The sequence below is a fragment of the Urocitellus parryii genome, chromosome 7, assembly GCF_045843805.1.
Source record: "Urocitellus parryii isolate mUroPar1 chromosome 7, mUroPar1.hap1, whole genome shotgun sequence".
In the NCBI taxonomy this organism is placed as follows: Eukaryota; Metazoa; Chordata; class Mammalia; order Rodentia; family Sciuridae; genus Urocitellus; species Urocitellus parryii.
The window spans coordinates 58513807-58530865 of NC_135537.1; the positions used below are offsets into that span (position 1 = coordinate 58513807).

A 17059-nucleotide genomic window follows, 5' to 3' on the forward strand; every position below is an offset into this window, starting at 1 on the left:
ATAAAACTAGTCTCTGGATTCTTCTGAATTTGATTTCCTAGGTTGACAGATGCAGAAAACGTCTTTCAAAAAAGCCCGTATTAAGTCAAATGATTTAAGAACATAAAAGAAAATGTGACTTCTAGGATAAATTTTGGTGAACAAAAAGAGTAAAGTGCAGAATTCATGATATACTTGCATATTTAAAAATTAGGCAAGCATTTTATTCAAGTGCAAGTTATTTCTAAAATATACAACAGGGTTTCTTTGGGGGGAAATCTGCTTTCACAGAAAGCAGAGCACTGTTTACATTTTATCTATCCTTTCCTTCACACTCATTAACTGCCTCTTAAGTGAAGCAAAGTGGTGTGGGGGCTCAGAGGGTCGGCGAACTGATACTTGGAAAAAAATACCACTACAGGCTTTTCTGGGCGAGGTCAGGGCTAGAACGCAGGGTGCTGATGATGCCTGGTTTAATGCACATCAAGAGCTATTTGTCTCCTTGCTTTAGAGGGAAAATACCCTAATGCTAAAGTGTCCCTAGACGTAAGCAAGCAGAGTTTGGAGGCAGGAAAAGTGGCCTCCTGGCCGGGCTCCGGGATGGCCCTCCTCCCTGCTCCTGGCCCCCGGGGCACCTGTCCCCCCGCCCCACCCCTGCTCCCCACTGCGGGCGGTCCCCGGACGGGGTGGCAGTATGAAGCGAGTGTTGTCCCTTACTGCGGGGCGCATCCGGGGAAGGCAGCGACGCCCTCCCCACCTGCGCAGGGGCGGCCGCAGTCACCCGCCCAGAGCCCGATGGGCGCGCCGCCAGGACTGGGGAGGGGCCGCGCGGAAGGGTGGAGGGCGGAGGCCGGGCGCGGGGCAGGGCCCGGCTGTGCCTCACGGGCCGCTGGGGCAGCTCGGGGGCCGCAGCTCTCCCTGGAGCAGAGAGCATTTGCCCTGAGGGTCCGACACATCGCAGGCGCCACCGGATCGCTGGCCATGAGGACCCTGTGGATGGCGCTGTGCGCGCTGGCGCATCTGTGGCCCGGGGCCCTGGCTGGCTGCGCCGAGGCGGGGCGCTGTTGCCCTGGTCGGGACCCCGCCTGCTTCGCCCGCGGCTGGAGGCTGGACAGGGTCTATGGGACCTGCTTCTGCGACCAAGCTTGCCGCCTCACGGGGGACTGCTGCTTCGACTACGCCAGGGCGTGCCCAGGTGGGTGGCTGGGCTCAGGGTGGGGGCGCCACCCCTTTGCCCGCAGCCAACCCGCATTGGGCCGGGCGAGGCGCCAAGGACCGAAACCCAGGAGCTGGTGTTCCCCAGCCTCTTCCATTCTGGCCAGTCCACTCCATCTGTCCAAGTCCCCTCCCAGCCACCTCCATTCATACCAGCTCAATACTCTCCACCTAGACAGCTCAAAGCACCCCTCCCCATCAGAGCCTGGATGAAAGGAGTTGGAGCCCTCTGCTCTTCTCCATGAAGGTTGCAGGGGGCCACCTCTGCTCTGGAATTGTGAGACTCAGGATCTCCATCTGGGTAGGGCCACATGGTGTCTGGAAAGATGGCGTTGACAGGCTCCAGCATCATGCCCTGGAGCAAGGCCAGACTCCACCTGTTATTCTTTTAACCCTCAGGGATTTTTTGAGCTGGTGAGTGGTAATAAGGACAGGAAGGTGAGACTGCCCCACTTTGTGTCAAACTTACTCAGGGAGAGTGTTTTGCTCTGGAGAACAAGTTCTTGGAGGACTGAGGTTGTACTCACCTCTGGACCCTACCACATGGCATGGCCCTTTCCTCTTCGGAAATGTTCATTTTTCCTTTGGGTCAGCCCTTTTCATTTTTAAATTTCGACAGGATCTCACAGTTTCTTGCCTCTGCAGGAATCAATAAATGCTGGTTCAATTGAATTAAAAGGTAAAGGAAGAAACGGTATAGTATACTGTTGCAGAACATGGTGTGCCTGAGAAAATCCAGCTCTTGAAGTAAAAGTAGTCCTGCTCCCTGCTAATCACATCACCCCAAAAGCCACACATAGGTTGGGGTTTGCATTCAAGATTCCCAGTGTGTGGAATCCTCCGTGTCTTCTAGGGAGAAGAACCCACAGGGCTGTGCCATCTTCCAAGAATTGGATGCCCAGTAGGAATGAGCACCCCTCCTCTCTCTTTGCTGCATGAGAAGGCTGTCAGCCCCAGGCGGTGCCTGTCACCTCAGCCTGGTACTGCAAGAATACAATTGAAAAACATTAAGATTTGTTGACACTGGTTGAGAGCTAATGATGTACCCATGATAGTTACAGTTAATCTGTCCCCATGAAGAGTAATCTTTTTGATAAGCTTCTCTGCCTTTCTTGCTCCAAGGCCAGGGTATTTTACTATTAAAGGCGGGGAAGTCAGCTATTTAGGAAATGCAGTGCCCTCCTCGGGCCTGTCTCTGGCTCATCCTTGGAGCATCCTAAACTCCTGTTTGCCTCCCTTACCTGGATAACTCCAGCAAGGCTTCTCTCACGACAGGATCGCAGTCTCATGAAGGGCTTGCCTACATTTCAAAGTAATTACAGAATTTATGTAGCCCAGATGATGTGTCCAGGTCTGTGATAAGCACAGGGACGCAAAGATGCAATCTCTGCTCCCTGGGAGTTCATAATCTAGCCAGGAACACCTATAACACTGCATGCAACATGCTCCGGTACAGTAGTCCCCCCTTATCTGCAGGGGGATACATTCCAAGACTTCAGTGGATGCCTAAAACTATAGATAGTAATGATGGCTACATATACTGGTTTTTTTCTTATATGCCCTGCAGCACTGTCACACAGTAGGAGGGTTAATCTGTCCTTCCACTGTTTTATGCTCCAGGGCCTCCTTTGGGCTTCCTGAGTTACTCAGGGCCTCACTAAGTTTCTAAGGCTGGCTTTGGGCTTTGAACTTGCAATCCTCCTGCCTCAGTCTCTCAAGCTGCTGTGATTACAGGCATGTGCCACCACGCCCTGCTATATGGCTTTGATATACTGGACAAAGACATGATTCACATCCCTGGAGGGACAGTGTGAGATTAAATGCTATTTACAGTAGCTTGCAATTTCAAATTTATGAATTGCTTATTTCTGGAATTTTCCATTTGGTACTTTCAGATAGCAGTTGACCATGGGTGATTGAAACAACAGGAAGTGAAACTGGGAATAAGGGGGGAGGGGAAACCGCTGCCAAAAGGGGTGATCTATGAGGAAAAACTTAGAAGACCTGAAGAATGCAAAGAAGACTTCCCAGAGGAAGTCCTGGATGACCTAGTCAGGATAATAAATAAGAGGTCTCCAGGGAAAGGTTGGGGATGCTGCTCTGGGAGGGAAGCTTAACATTTTTGTCCAGCAGGTAAGGGTGCAGGGCAATCTGTGCCAGGTCTTGTCCTAGACCCTGAAACTAAAACAGTGAACAGGACAGAGGGTGGATGCAGCCAGATCTGGAGAATTTCAGCACCTGAGAGGGATGGGTTAAAATGAAGTAAGTGTGGAGAGAGGGACTTACTTTCTAAGGAGACCTAACAGTGCTAACAGGATTCACAGAGCCCTCAAAGTCTTTATTACACACACACACACACACACACACACACAAATGCAATCACACCCCTACCTTATTTTCAGTCTAGGAGGTAGAAATAGTAGGACCAAGTGTGAGTTATTTTGGAGTAGGGATTTATAGGGTAAGTACAGAAGAGATAAGCAATCTTGCCATCTCCTGAAGAACTCAAAACAAATCACTGCAAGCTGCCAGCCTGGGAGAAGGGCTGTGAGTGGTAGATGAAAGAACCAAAGCCAGAAAAGGAAATGGTATCTTTAAAGGAGCAGGGATCCATACCTGTGTTCTCCCAGGGTGTCAACAGAGGACCTTGCAGACCTAGATAAGAGAGAAGCAGACTCAGCACTGAAAAGGCTCCTGCTGTAAACTCTCTGCAGTTGAAGTTCCTTGTAAAGGGGAGAAGAAAACAGAGAGGGTCAGAAGCTGGCCGCTTGCTGAGAATAGGGCCCAGATTCCTCTGCCCTGAATCAGCACAACTGGGCTCTCAGCTGGGTCACCACCGGCCTGCCTCCCAGATCCAGAGCTGACTGACAGTTGGGAGCCCACTCAGAAGCAAGATGTAGAATGAAGGCTTCCATTCTTACAGAACAGTTCCCTCTGAATATTTACTGTATACTTGTGATTATTTTTTCCTCCCAGAAATAATCCAAATGCAGCATTTTCCCCTCTAAAGTCAGAGAATATTGGGTTCAATCTTTTACCCTGCCACCTACTGTCTCTATGACTTTGGAGAATGTATGTCTGCCTCTTGGGGGCACAAAGTGTCTCTCTCTCTCTCTCTTTTTTTTTTTTTTTTTTGTACTGGAGATTGAAGCCAGCGGTGCTTAACCATATCCCCAGCCATATATATATATATATATATATATATATATATATATATATAATTTTTTTGGGGGGGGGGACAGGGTCTTGCTGAGTTACTTAGGGCTGAGACTGGCTTTGAACTCAAAATCCTCCTGCCTCAACCTCTAGAGCCACTGGGATTACAGGCATGCACCACTGTACCCAGCTAAAGTACCTCATTTATAAAAGGGGAACGATAAGACCACCATGTGGGACTATCAAGTGGACAGAAGGAGATAATATCAAAAGTGCCAGGGACCTGGCATATGGTAGGCACTTGGGTAACAAATGTATCATTGGTCAGCTCTTATCATCAGTGGGCATGGATTAAAACATTTTATTTCATTAAATATGTATTCAATAAATTTATAACAATATAGTGCAGTCATTTGTATTAGTTTAAATAATAAGTATCTTTTATTGAACTCCCACCAAGTGCTAGGTACTGACATACTTATGCAATCTTCCCAAAATTTCTGAAAGAAAGACAAGTCTGGTCCACAATCCCAAAATCCAAAAAAAAAAAAAAAAAAAAAAAAAAAGATAATAAAAGTCTAAAAAGTGCTAAAACTTGAAAGTTTTTTTTTTTTTTTCATCAGTCATTTGGTACCAAAACTCTCACCTTCCCTGAACTGATGAGGAGAAGACTATTGATAGTCTTTTTTCTATCCCATTATAGTATAAATATATTTTGCCTCAAAAATATTAACATATTCCCCTAACTCTACTGGGGAGAAGGGTTATGCAGATTCTACATCTAAGAAATCCTGAATTCTGAAACTCATCTGCTTCTAGGATTTGGGAAAAGAAATGGGCCTGTATTAGCATTTAAAAAAAAGCAGTAGCTGAGACTTTCCAAGGGTTCCCATTACTCAAGTTCAAATGAATGAGCAGTAGAACTAGGAACTTGAACTCACGACTGTTTGATTTAAAGTCGCCACTGGCCACATCTGTTAGTGAAAATTCATGATTATTATATTTTACTAGATAAAGCAAAGGTTACCTAGGAGTCCCCATTCACTCTCCATACACAGAAACTTTCAGTGTCTTAGAATCTGTCTTCCTTCTTACCCAAGGTTATATAACTCATTACTGATGCCCAAAGCCTTTTTGTTTTTTAACCTGAATTTATTAAAGCCTTTAAACCTAACAATTGATTGTTCTAGGTAGGAACTGGTTGGAAACAATGTCAGTGTCATAAAAACAGTTATGTAGATTTTAAGTATACCTTTTTAAAGTTTTTAAAATTTATTTATTTAAGTATATATGACAGCAGAACTCATTTTGATTCATTGTACACAACTGCAGCACAACTTTTCATTTTTCTGTTATAGGATGTAGCATCGCACCATATGTGCAGTCATAAATATACTTAGGGTAATGATGCCCATCTCATTCCACCATCTTTCCTACCCCCACACATCCTCCGCACCTCTCCCTCCCTTTTGTCCAAAGTTCCTCTATTTTTTTCCATGCCCCACCCCACCCTCCACCATTATGGATCAACATCCACTTATCAGAGAACATTTGGCCTTTGTTTTTTTGGGATTGGTTTACTTCACTTAGCATGATATTCTCCAACCCCATCCATTTACCTACAAATGCCATGATTTTATTCTCTTTTATTGCTGAGTAATATTCCATTGTGTATATATGCCACAGTTTCTTTATCCATTCATCTACTGAAAGGCATTTAGGTTGCTTGCACAATTTAGCTATTGTGAATTGAGCTGCTATAAACATTGATGTGGCTGCATTACTATAGTATGCTGATTTTAAGTCCTTTGGATATAGACCAAGGAGTGGGATAGCTGGGTCAAATGGTGGTTCCATTCCAAGTTTTCTAAGGAATCTCCTGAGATTACATTCAATGTGAATGGAAAATGTATCTGGGTCAGTATTAACTAAACCTGTTTTACTTCTGTCCTTTCTGATTTTTCTTCATCTTGATAAACAGATTTGGGAGGTGGTGGCTGAGATGGAATACACTTCTTTTTCTAATTTGAAAGGTTTATTTTTGTTCTTCTCATGTAAAAATAAAAAATGTTATTGGATCCACAGAATAACTAAACTGTCAAAGAAATCTATTTTGAATTGAATTATCTCAGAAAACCTCATTATGATGATAACATGGGTTTAACACCAATAATGTACTGCAAGTCCCTTTCCTCTACCAAAAAACTAACAAGATTAAAAATTCTGCACTGAGAGCTGAGCATGGTTGCACAGCCTGTAATTCCAGCAGTTTGGGAGGCTGAGGCAAGGAGGATCACAAGTTCAGGAGCTTAGTGAGACCCTAGGCAACTTAGCAAGACCCTGTCTCAAAATAAAAAATAATAATAATAATAATAAAATAAAAGAGTCAAAGGGTGTAGCTCAGTGGTTAAGCACCCCTAGGTTCAATCCTGGGTACTTAAAAAAAAAATCTGCATTGACTGTGCTTGACCAGGGATAGGTAGAAAAGGGAACAGATCCAAGTTTCTCTGTCATGGAAGAACTTCTTGGAAGACTTGCTTACTATATGCATAATAACACCAATCTCTAATTCACCAGCTGGGCATCTTAGATTTTCATGCTAAGATGGTCAAAACAATAGGTTGGTTTGGATCATTTACAGCAATTGAAAGAGCAATAATTAACTCAAATAGGGCAGGACAAAAAATAAGTCCTATGGAACAGTGTCTTCTCTTAGATTCATGAGGAGTGCAGAAAACACACTGGTCGAAATATGAGGACATTATTTCTGGAGGGAACAGGGCCATGGTGCTCTAAAGCTCACCCAAAGGAAGGGCCTGCAGTCTGGGATGATTTAGAAAGCTGAGGCTTTACAAGAGCTGGAATAGCCTGAGTGGCCTTGTTGGTTTCCTCTGCCTTTGAGGAAAAAAAAAAATGAGCAGGGTCTAGAGCCAGTATTCAAAGCACCTTGGCATAACAACACTTAGGTGCAGCCCCTGGCCATGCAGCCAAGTGGGAGAAGTTGGATGCCCACCAGCACTGATACCATCCCAAGCACTTGCCCAAGCACTTCACAGCAATTAAATTGCTCCCAACTTGCTCAAGTTGATCTCTATTTTAGTCTCATTTTTATGGGCAAGGTAACCAAGGCACAGAGAGGTTAGGTGACTTGTCAAAAGTCACATCACTACTGGGCACGGAGGCACATGTTTGCAGTCTTAAGCTATCTGGGAGGCTGAAGCAAGAAGATCACAAGTTCAAGGCCAGTCCCAGCAACTTAGCAAGACTCTAAGCAACTTAGGGAGATCCTGTCTCAAAATAATAAAAAGGGCAGGGGATGTGGCTCAATGATCAAGTGCCCCTGGGTTCAATTCCCAGAAGCAACAACATCAACAATAACAAAAAAGAAAGAAAAAGAAAGAAAGGCGCCATCATTAACAGATGATGGAGTGAGACTTGAAGCCAGGAAATCCCTATCTTGGGCCCACACCTTTTAAACACCATGTTTTTCTGCCTCAAAGAAATGAGCTTTATGAGATGCTGTGTACTTGGCAGGGTAGGCTCCAATTTAATACCAGTGGAGAGGGTGAGCCATCTCTCCATTGACTCTGTGCTCCTTGAAGGTAGTGTCCTGTTCTTCTTTGTAACCCCCTCACCCTTGTTTTTGGTGCTGGTGATTGAACTCTAGACCTCATGCATGCTAAGCCATGCTCTACTGCTGAGCTGTACCCCAGCCTTGTTTGTAACTCCTGATGGTCTCATCAGGCCTCTTAATGTTTGTCAAAAGAACATGCCACTCATTCCACCTACGGGATGTTGTCTGTGGCTTCAGAGAGCACAGCTATCTGGGATGGAACCACAGTTCCTTTTAAAAATAACATTTTCCTTCCCTTGACCACAAAATCCATATTTATTGCAGATAATTTGAAAAACATAGGAACACACAGAAGAAGATAACAACTCACTTGGAAACCTGCTATGGAGCAGGGGGAATGAATCATCATCATCATTATTATTTTTATTGGTATCTCCTTTTCCTTTTTCTTTTCGGGGTTCATATGGTATGTGAGATTCTATTGGTTTAGCTAGGCCAGGTGGTGCCTGCTTGTAATTCCAGCAACTTGGACAGCTGAGGCAGGAGGCTCACAAGCTGGAGGCCAGCTTAAGCAATTCAGCAAGACCTTGTCTACTAATATCTCAACTAATATCTCAAAAGAAAAATAAAAACCTATTGGGGGTCAACAACATGATTTCTGCCAGAGGGGAAAAAAAATACTTGATGATTTTATTGGAGGTTTTTAAGGGATAAATAGGCCTTTAGGTGATGTAGTCTCACTCAATTTTCAGAGAAACTTTGACAAGATTGTACTGAAAAGGATAGACATATACATAGAGAAAAAGGCAGATGACAGGTGTTTAAAGTTGGGACACCATGAGAGGTGTGTGTGTGTGTGTGTGTGTGTGTGTGTGAGTGTGTGTGTGCTGGGAGATAAAGATGTTTAGTTTCTCTTCCATAGAATGTCAAGAAGCAATAGCTATGTATAAATGGGTACTGCTCTGAGTGAGGTGTAGAAAGAATATTTCCATAAGAACAATTAGGACTATTTGAACTTAACAAAACTTAACAACTTGAGGAAGAAAGCATTTGATCGTGGGTGGCCTTAAACTTGGTGGCAAAAAGCCAAGCAGGCAGGGCTAGATTACAAAGGAGAGTTCTTGAGTCTCTGTGATTAAACAAGGAGACACTGCTACATGAAAACAAGAACAAGGCCTTACAATGAGGAAGAAATAAGCCAAATGATATTTATAAAATGAAGGGCTCTTCTCTGGCTAGCAGCTTGATTTGTTGCTCTGCGTGTGTGTGTGTGTGTGTGTGTGTGTGTGTGTGTGTGTGTGTTTGGGGGGTATATTTGGCATTATCAGGAAAAAAAACATGAGAAAAACTTTTTATTAAAATTGCCCTTTGGTAGCCAAAGACAGAATAGTGTGTCCAGTCTTACTGGCACAAGTCACTGAGCTGCGATGGACTTGGAGAAAGCCCAGTGTTAACTGTGAGGCAGGAAGTGTCCACAGAAAGATGGGGTCAGAACTGGAGCCATGCACCTGATCTGCCCTGCTAGGAGGGAAGAGGACATAGGGAAACAGTCAGACCAGAACTGGAACCAATAAGATAAACAATTTTGTTTTTTCACCTTTTCTGAAACTCTTTTAAAATTTTTTATTTTTATAATTAGATGAACACAATATCTTTATTTGAGTTTTATGTGGTGCCAAGGATCAAACCCAGTGCCTCAAATGTGCTAGGCAAATGCTTTACCAACTGAGCTATAACCCCAGCCCTCTGAAACACTTGAGTGAGGAAAATTCAGATAAAAATAAAGCAAACACTACTTCATGTCACAGATAATATAATGAAAGGAGTTTGACTTTCAAGATATACTGGCAGGTAATATAAATTGATTAGAAAGGATTTGAAAGGGGCTGGGGTTGTGGCTCAGTGGTAGAGTACTTGCCTCACATGTGAGAGGCACTGAGTTCCATTCTCAGCACCACATATAACTAAGTAAATAAAATAAAGGTCCAATCACAACTAAAAAAAAAAAAATTAAAAAAATAAGAAAAGAAAGGATTGGAAATACCTGGACTCCTGGGGGTCAGGAGAGGTTGAAATCTCCCTGACCTTAAGGCACAGAAAACAGTGCTCCTTCCAGTGGGCACCCCGGGGGGCCCAAGGTTGCCAGGAGAGCCTAGATTGATCAGGCCTGTGATTTTGGCTGTGGGGGTTTCTGATTTATGCCTGTACTTCCACTTCCTGTCCTTCCCTCTCTGGAGCCTCTGTTAGTGTTTGGCTTCCAATCAATGGGATAAGACGACCAGAGTCTGTTTAATGTAGAACACTATTTATGGAGGAGGACTTGCCCAGTGCCATTTCATTCATCTATTTAACAAATATTTATTGAGGACCTACCATGTGCTAGACACCAGGCATGAAATGAAAAATGATCTCAGTTCTCAGGGGGGCAACAACCATAAATAAAACAAATATTTAATTATAAACTTTGGAGCTGCTACAAGGCAACATTGAGCTCTAAAGTGAAATAATTGTGTGTATTTGTGTGTGTGTGTGTGTGTGTGTGTGTGTGTGTGTGTTTTGAGGAGGCTGGGAGACTAGTTAGCCAAGTTGGCCAGAGAAAAACTCTGTAAAGGAAGCAGTTCACCTGAGATCTAAAGGGTGAACTGTACTCAGCCGTGCCCAACACGGGAAGAATATTCTCTGAAGAATGAAAACATGGACAAAGATTCCAGGATATAAATAAACTTGTTTTGTTCAAGGGATGGAGGAGCCAATGTGGCTGGAGCAGAGGTGGGGCACAGGGGTGGTAGATGTGCGGAACCTCAAGTGGGACCTCAAGGATCAGGAAGAGGCCAGGTCACACGGAGTCTGTAGGCCACAGCAGGGAATTTGGATTTCATTTTAAGTGAAATTCAAGGGCTGGGGACATAGCTCAGTGGTATAGTGTTTGCCTAGCATTCTCAAAGGCCTAGCTTTGATCCCCACCCGTTCAAAACCAAAGAAACCCTAATGAAATAAATGAGGGAGTTTATGAAGTAAATACTCCACCCCCAGAAGAGAAATCAGTGGTACAGATTTTAATGTAATTGAACTTGGATATGACTCACTATTCCTATTATTAGATCATGTGAAAATATATCTTATTCTTGCCAAGCATGATGGCGCATGCCTGTAACCCCAGCTGTTTGGGAGGTTGAGGCAGGAGGATTGCAAGTTGAAGGCTAGCCTCAGCAACTTAGTAAGCCCCTGTTTCAAAATAAAAAAAAATAAGAAAGATTGGGGAAATAGCTCAATGGCAAAATTTCCCCCTCCCCCACAATCTCCAAAGGAGAAAAGAATGAAGAAAGGAAATAAATATATCCTACCTTGATGTTTAGGTTCATTGCTAGAATGTACAACTCACTTTTCTCTTCTTGGCCATTTTCCTGTGGCTGTGGTAGGGATATCTGATCACCAGAAAGCTCTTGAGGAAAGGAAACTAGTTGGCAAATCCAGAAGAATCTGATTCCCAGGCATAGATTACACTCCTGTAATCTGTTACTTGAGAGGCTGAGGCAGAAGGATTGCAAATTTGAGACCAGCCTAGGCAACTTAGATCCTGTCTTAAAATAAAAAGGGCCAGGGACCCAGAGATGTAACTCAGTGGCAGAGCATTTGCCTAGCATGCACAAGGTGCTGGGTTCAATCCCCTATACCAAAATGAAAAAGTCGAGAGAGAAGGACTCTATCATTCCTTACACCCTGGATCTGTCTATCATCTCACTGTCCAAAGAGCTAGGAGCCAGAGATGCCCACTAAGATTAGTAACAAGTAAGATGTGTTCTTTGTCTCTGTTCTCCACTCCCTTATAGCAAGCTTTCTGTGGGGTCACGGCCCCCAGATAAATTACTTGCATTCAAATCCATATATTCTGGGCTGCTTCTGGGGAAACCTGAACATTAGCTTAACTTTAAACAAAGAAGAAAAGAAAGTCACTGAGTTTTCTGGCACCCATTAACATCAGGTTTCCTTCCTGAGTCAAAGGCCTGAGTCATAACACTAGGTTACACAGCCTGACAGATTCCATTGATAGCAGGTGAAACTAAATGTGAAGATTGAGAAAGTCAGATTTTAAGAAAAAAACATTCTGATATGCTCTAAATAGATGTGATTTAGATAAGCTTTAGTGGGAAAGGGACAAAAATACTAATGGGACAGTTCAAAAGGAAATGTGTGTCATAAAGCCGTAATCTATGACTTGTGGTAATAAATCAGTCAGAAGTTCCTTCCTAGCCCCTAACCTCTGTGACTAAAGACCTCTTGTGACCTACCACAGCTTGCAGTCCAAATAATCAAAAGTTCACAAGAGAATCACGGATAGAAGATTTGGTGTAGAAGAGAAATAAGTACCTGAGATAACCTTACAACGCAAAAATATTTTGTGCAATACGTTTTTATTTCTATGATTTTGTGTGAATTTTTCCCCATTTTGTTTTACAATGAAACCATTTTGATGTTGTTGTCTTGGACCCTAGAACTTTCTGATTGTCTTTATGGGCTTTTATTTTAATTTTTTGAGATTGGGTATCCCTATGTTGCCCAGATTCGTCTCAAACTCCTGAGCTCAAGTGGTCCTCCTGCCTCAGCCTCTCAGGTAGCTGGGACTTGAACCACAGTTCCCTGCTCTTTACGGGGCTTTTAAAGAGATAAATTGGGAAAATAGGAAATAGCATTATGCCAAGGAAGAACCTTAATCAACAGGAATTGTTATAATGATGCAATGATTCCGTGTTTTTTGAGGGCTTCAATTCTGGGACCAAACCAAATAAAATAAATAAATATTGGACATGAGACACAAATGTTGAAATCCTAAGAGGCTAAATTCAGTCAGAATACTCACCCCACTATCATCTTTTGCCAAACGGCTAGAGACTAAGTCAAGGCCATATTACTAAATTCTGAGTTAAGGCTGTGGCAAAACTTTATTTTATAGTGATGCCAAATATTAATATTTGAAATAAATGCATTTTAAAAATACAAATATAATACCAGGTGTGATGGCATTATACACCTATAATCCCAGTGACTCCAGAAGTTGAGACAGGAGGATTACACGTTAGAAGCCAGCCTCAGAAATTTAGGGAGGTCCTAAGCAATTTAGAAAGACCCTGTCTCAAAAGGGCTGACGATGTAGTTTGGTGGCAAAACACCCATGAGTTCAACCTCCAGATCCCTACTATTTAATTTATATATATATATATATATATATATATATATATATATATATATATATATATTATATATATATAGTGTTGTTGTGTTGTTTATCCTCGTGTCCAACATTTCAGGACATCAGGACATCAGGGCAGGACTACCTAGACTTAGGGAGGAAGTGGGAGCACAGCAGTGGTGAGGTAAGGACAAAAAATGTCCTTCTCAATTAGTACCCAGCCTAGGGTCTCTTTAAATGTCTTCTTGTCCAATGGTTCAATGAAATGGTGTCATGAAAATTAAAAGGGTGGGGTCAACAAAAGATGACCACAGCAGGGAAGTGACTTGTTAGTGATTTTCCTAAGGATGTAGATACATGGTGGATATTGGGGATGAATACTAATATGGCTCATTCTTGCTTCTGTAGATAGTTGTCTTGATACCAATGGGCATGTATTTATGTATTTAGTTACTGGGGTTTGAACCCAGTAACTAAATACATAAATCTATGCCCAGCCCTTTTTTTTTTTTTTTTTTTGAAACAAAGTCTAAGTTTCTTAGTCTGGACTGGAACTTTCCATCCTCCTGCTTCAGCTTCCCAAGTGGCTGGGATTATAGGTGTGTGCCACCATGCCCAGCTACCTATGAGTTTTTAGATGATAATGAAATTATGTTTTAACATAGCATTAAAACACTTGAATTACTAACAGATGTTTATGTTGGGAGAACTTCTTTCACATCAGGGGTAAATATGTGTTGACAAATATGTCCTCCCCAACTATGAACCTTAAACTAATCTGTTGAAAGGCAAAATAAGTTTTCACATATGAACTGCTAGAAGTCCAAATTAAGGTTTCAAAGAAGTCAGAGTGTATGAACTTGAAATATAACAGTGGTAGGGAAAATGGGTTTCACTTTGTGGAGAGATTTGGCATCTACTTCAGGGCACATCTGTCTTTTTTTTTTTTTTCCTTATATTTCATTTCAAGTCCTGAAATAACTCAATTTAAAAACTCATTGCCGTCTTTTAAAAAGACTCATTAGAATTTTCAATGGGAAAGTTAAATGTGAAACCAATTGATTTTAAAGTCATGGAGAGGAAATTGGAATTTTAAATTCTGTCTTCAGATTTGGTTAGTGAACTTGAGAACAAAATAAAAGAGACTGGTTTGATTTGTCTATTTAGGTGAATTCTAAAACATGTCATTGGACTCCAGGGAACAGCCTAGCACATGGCTGGCTGCTATAGGCCAGCAGGGCCCTGAATTCTACCAAATGCTTGAGAAACACAACTAATGGAAAGAACTAGCCTTTAGGGCTAAGTCAAGACTGACTGTACCTCTCTGTGAACGACTGTGAATACTCTACTTCTCTGGGTCTTGGTTACTCATCTCCAAACTCCAGCTCTCACATAAGAGTCTGTGAGCTATTGGGGGAGGCCGGGTTCCATCTGAGAAAGTGAGAGAAGTCTTAAATTATAGAGGTCCCTGTGTGTGGCCTTAAGCCTTGTATTTTATGGAGACACATTTGCAGAGAAGAATTGACATGGCTAAGTATTCAGATTATTGGAAAGTAAAGTACCTCTTATTTTTTACTCCTCCCCATGTTTTCTACAAAGAATATGTTTTATTATTATACTAAAATGTCCAGGTGGAGGAATGTGGGGGTGGAGAAAGATGACTACCGGTACAGGGGAACAGTTAGGAGAAATAATTTTTAATGTTCTGTAGCACACAGCAGGGCAACTAAGGTTGGCAACAATTAATCACATATTTCAATGGAGGTAGTCGAGAGGATTTTGAATGTTCCCAACACAAAGAAATGACAAATGTGTCAGGTGATGTATCTGCCAATTACCCAGATGTGATCATTACACCTTATCTAATACATCACTGCGATATCACACTGTACCTTATAAATATGTACAAGTGAAATGATCTGAAAAGGGGAAAATGTTACAGGCAGGAGCATATAAAGTTAATATTAAAAACAAAACAAAAGCAAAGATCTTATCTAACCCTAGCAGTATGAGGAAGTTCCCTGAAGGAATTTACCTGGCTCAGACACACCTTCAGGATCGGGGCCCTCCCCCACCCGCCTCTCCATTATCAGTTCCCCATCAGCGCGGGGCGGAGGCGATGCTCTGCGTCTTCCTCCTGATACCCAGGCCCGGGTCAAGGTGAAGTTGACGTGGGCTAAGCTCGACTGTTGGTGTTGGCAGGAGCAGCCCTGCAGGGGGCTGGGCTTACTCAGGGGCGCGTCCCGTTGTGCTGTCTTCCAGCTCGCCCGTGCTTCGTGGGGGAGTGGAGCCCCTGGAGTGGCTGCGCGGACCAGTGCAAGCCGACCATCCGCGTGCGCAGGCGCTCGGTGCGCCAGGAGCCCCAGAACGGAGGGGCGCCCTGCCCGCCCCTGGAGGAGAGAGCCGGCTGCCTGGAGTATGCCACGCGGCAGGGCCAGGACTGCGCGCACGCCTTCGGTAGGGATGATGGCATGGTTGCGGCCGTAGTGACCTTCGATGACTTCTTGGCCCCTTCCTTCCATGAAAGGCCATGGCTGTGCAGGGAGAGTTGCACACACTGCGGGGAGCGAGTGGGTTGGGCCGGTCTGCCCAAATTGGATAGGAAGTTCAGGAAATGCTTGAGAAGGAATGAATGGCCAGCTGTACAAATGACTTTCTTTCCCTCCCTGTCCTCTGTGTGTTTTTAATTCCATGGTCCATTCTCATTGTACACAGACTCAGCAATAAAATAAAACACTCACGTGGCCGTGCATGTATGTGTGTGTGGCATGTTGGCCCGTGCATACCTGCGCCCCAGGATCAAGCACCAGGCCTCACATTTGCTAGGCAGGTGCTCTACCTGTGAGCCACACGCCAGCCTTTTGCATTCTCATGGTTTTTAGTGAATCAAACAGGTGATGGAAAACTTTTTGATTAATTGATTATTTTGCGGTACTAGGGATTGAACCAAGGGCACTCTAGTACTAACCTACAACCTCAGTCCACCCCGCCCCTTTTTATTTTTATTTTTAAAACAAGGTCTGTGAACTTGTCCAGGTTGGCCTGGAAAGTGAGATCCTCCTGCCTCAGCCTCCTGAGTGGCATCACAAACTACAGGTGTGTGGCACTGTGCACCACCGTGATAGAGAACTTTAGATAGGATGATATTTCACATCCAGTGAAATGATAGGATGATGATATTTCATGTCCAAGTGTCCAGCTAGGATTACTATTTCACCTCCACCCCGAGTCCTTATTCAACAGGAAGTAAATTAAAAGTTTATTTGCACATTCACAAATGTGACAACAATAGAAAAATGATGTTTCTAAACAGTGATACAAGGATTTTCTTAAAACACCTGCTTCTGCTCTTAAGCTGACTTGCCTAGGTTTGGTGACTTAAAAAGATAACTATAGTTGTGGAGTAGCAATGAAGGGTCTGGGAGCTGGCTCACTAATAAGCTAGGATCCCCATGAATCTCACAAAGAATTCAATGAAAATGCCTGTGTGTTGATATGGATTGAACCCAATATGACAAAACACTGACTTCTCAGGGTAGTAAAGACTGTATCTGTTTCATAGAAATTTGGAAAATTTTGTGTCAATATAACTTCTCAAGCTGTTTTGTGGATTTCTTTCTTTCTTTCTTTCTTTCTTTCTTTCTTTCTTTCTTTCTTTCTTTCTTTCTTTCTTTCTTTCTTTCTTTCTTTCTTTCTTTCTTTCTTTCTTTCTTTCTTTCTTTCTTTCTTTCTTTCTTTCTTTCTTTCTTTCTTTCTTTCTTTCTTTCTTTCTTTCTTTCTTTCTTTCTTTCTTTCTTTCTTCTTTCTTTCTTTCTTTGGTACCAGGATTTAACCCAGGGGAACTTAACCACTGAAACACACCCCAACCCTTTTTATTTTATGTTTTGAGACAGGGTCTCATAAGGTACTTAGGGCCTCACTAAATTGCTGAGTCTGGTCTCAAACTT

At 42.9% G+C, this 17059-nt stretch overlaps 1 protein-coding gene across 1 annotated transcript in view; it reads left to right on the forward strand.

Moving 5' to 3' along the window:
* Positions 1-960: 960 nt before the first annotated feature.
* The window catches only part of Sbspon (somatomedin B and thrombospondin type 1 domain containing), a 34900-nt gene continuing 18801 nt past the window's right edge, over positions 961-17059 (forward strand). Inside the window, exons 1-2 of the mRNA XM_026397317.2 lie at positions 961-1174; positions 15375-15569. Coding sequence (XP_026253102.1) covers positions 961-1174; positions 15375-15569 — 409 coding nt within the window. The remainder of the gene's footprint in view (positions 1175-15374; positions 15570-17059) is intronic.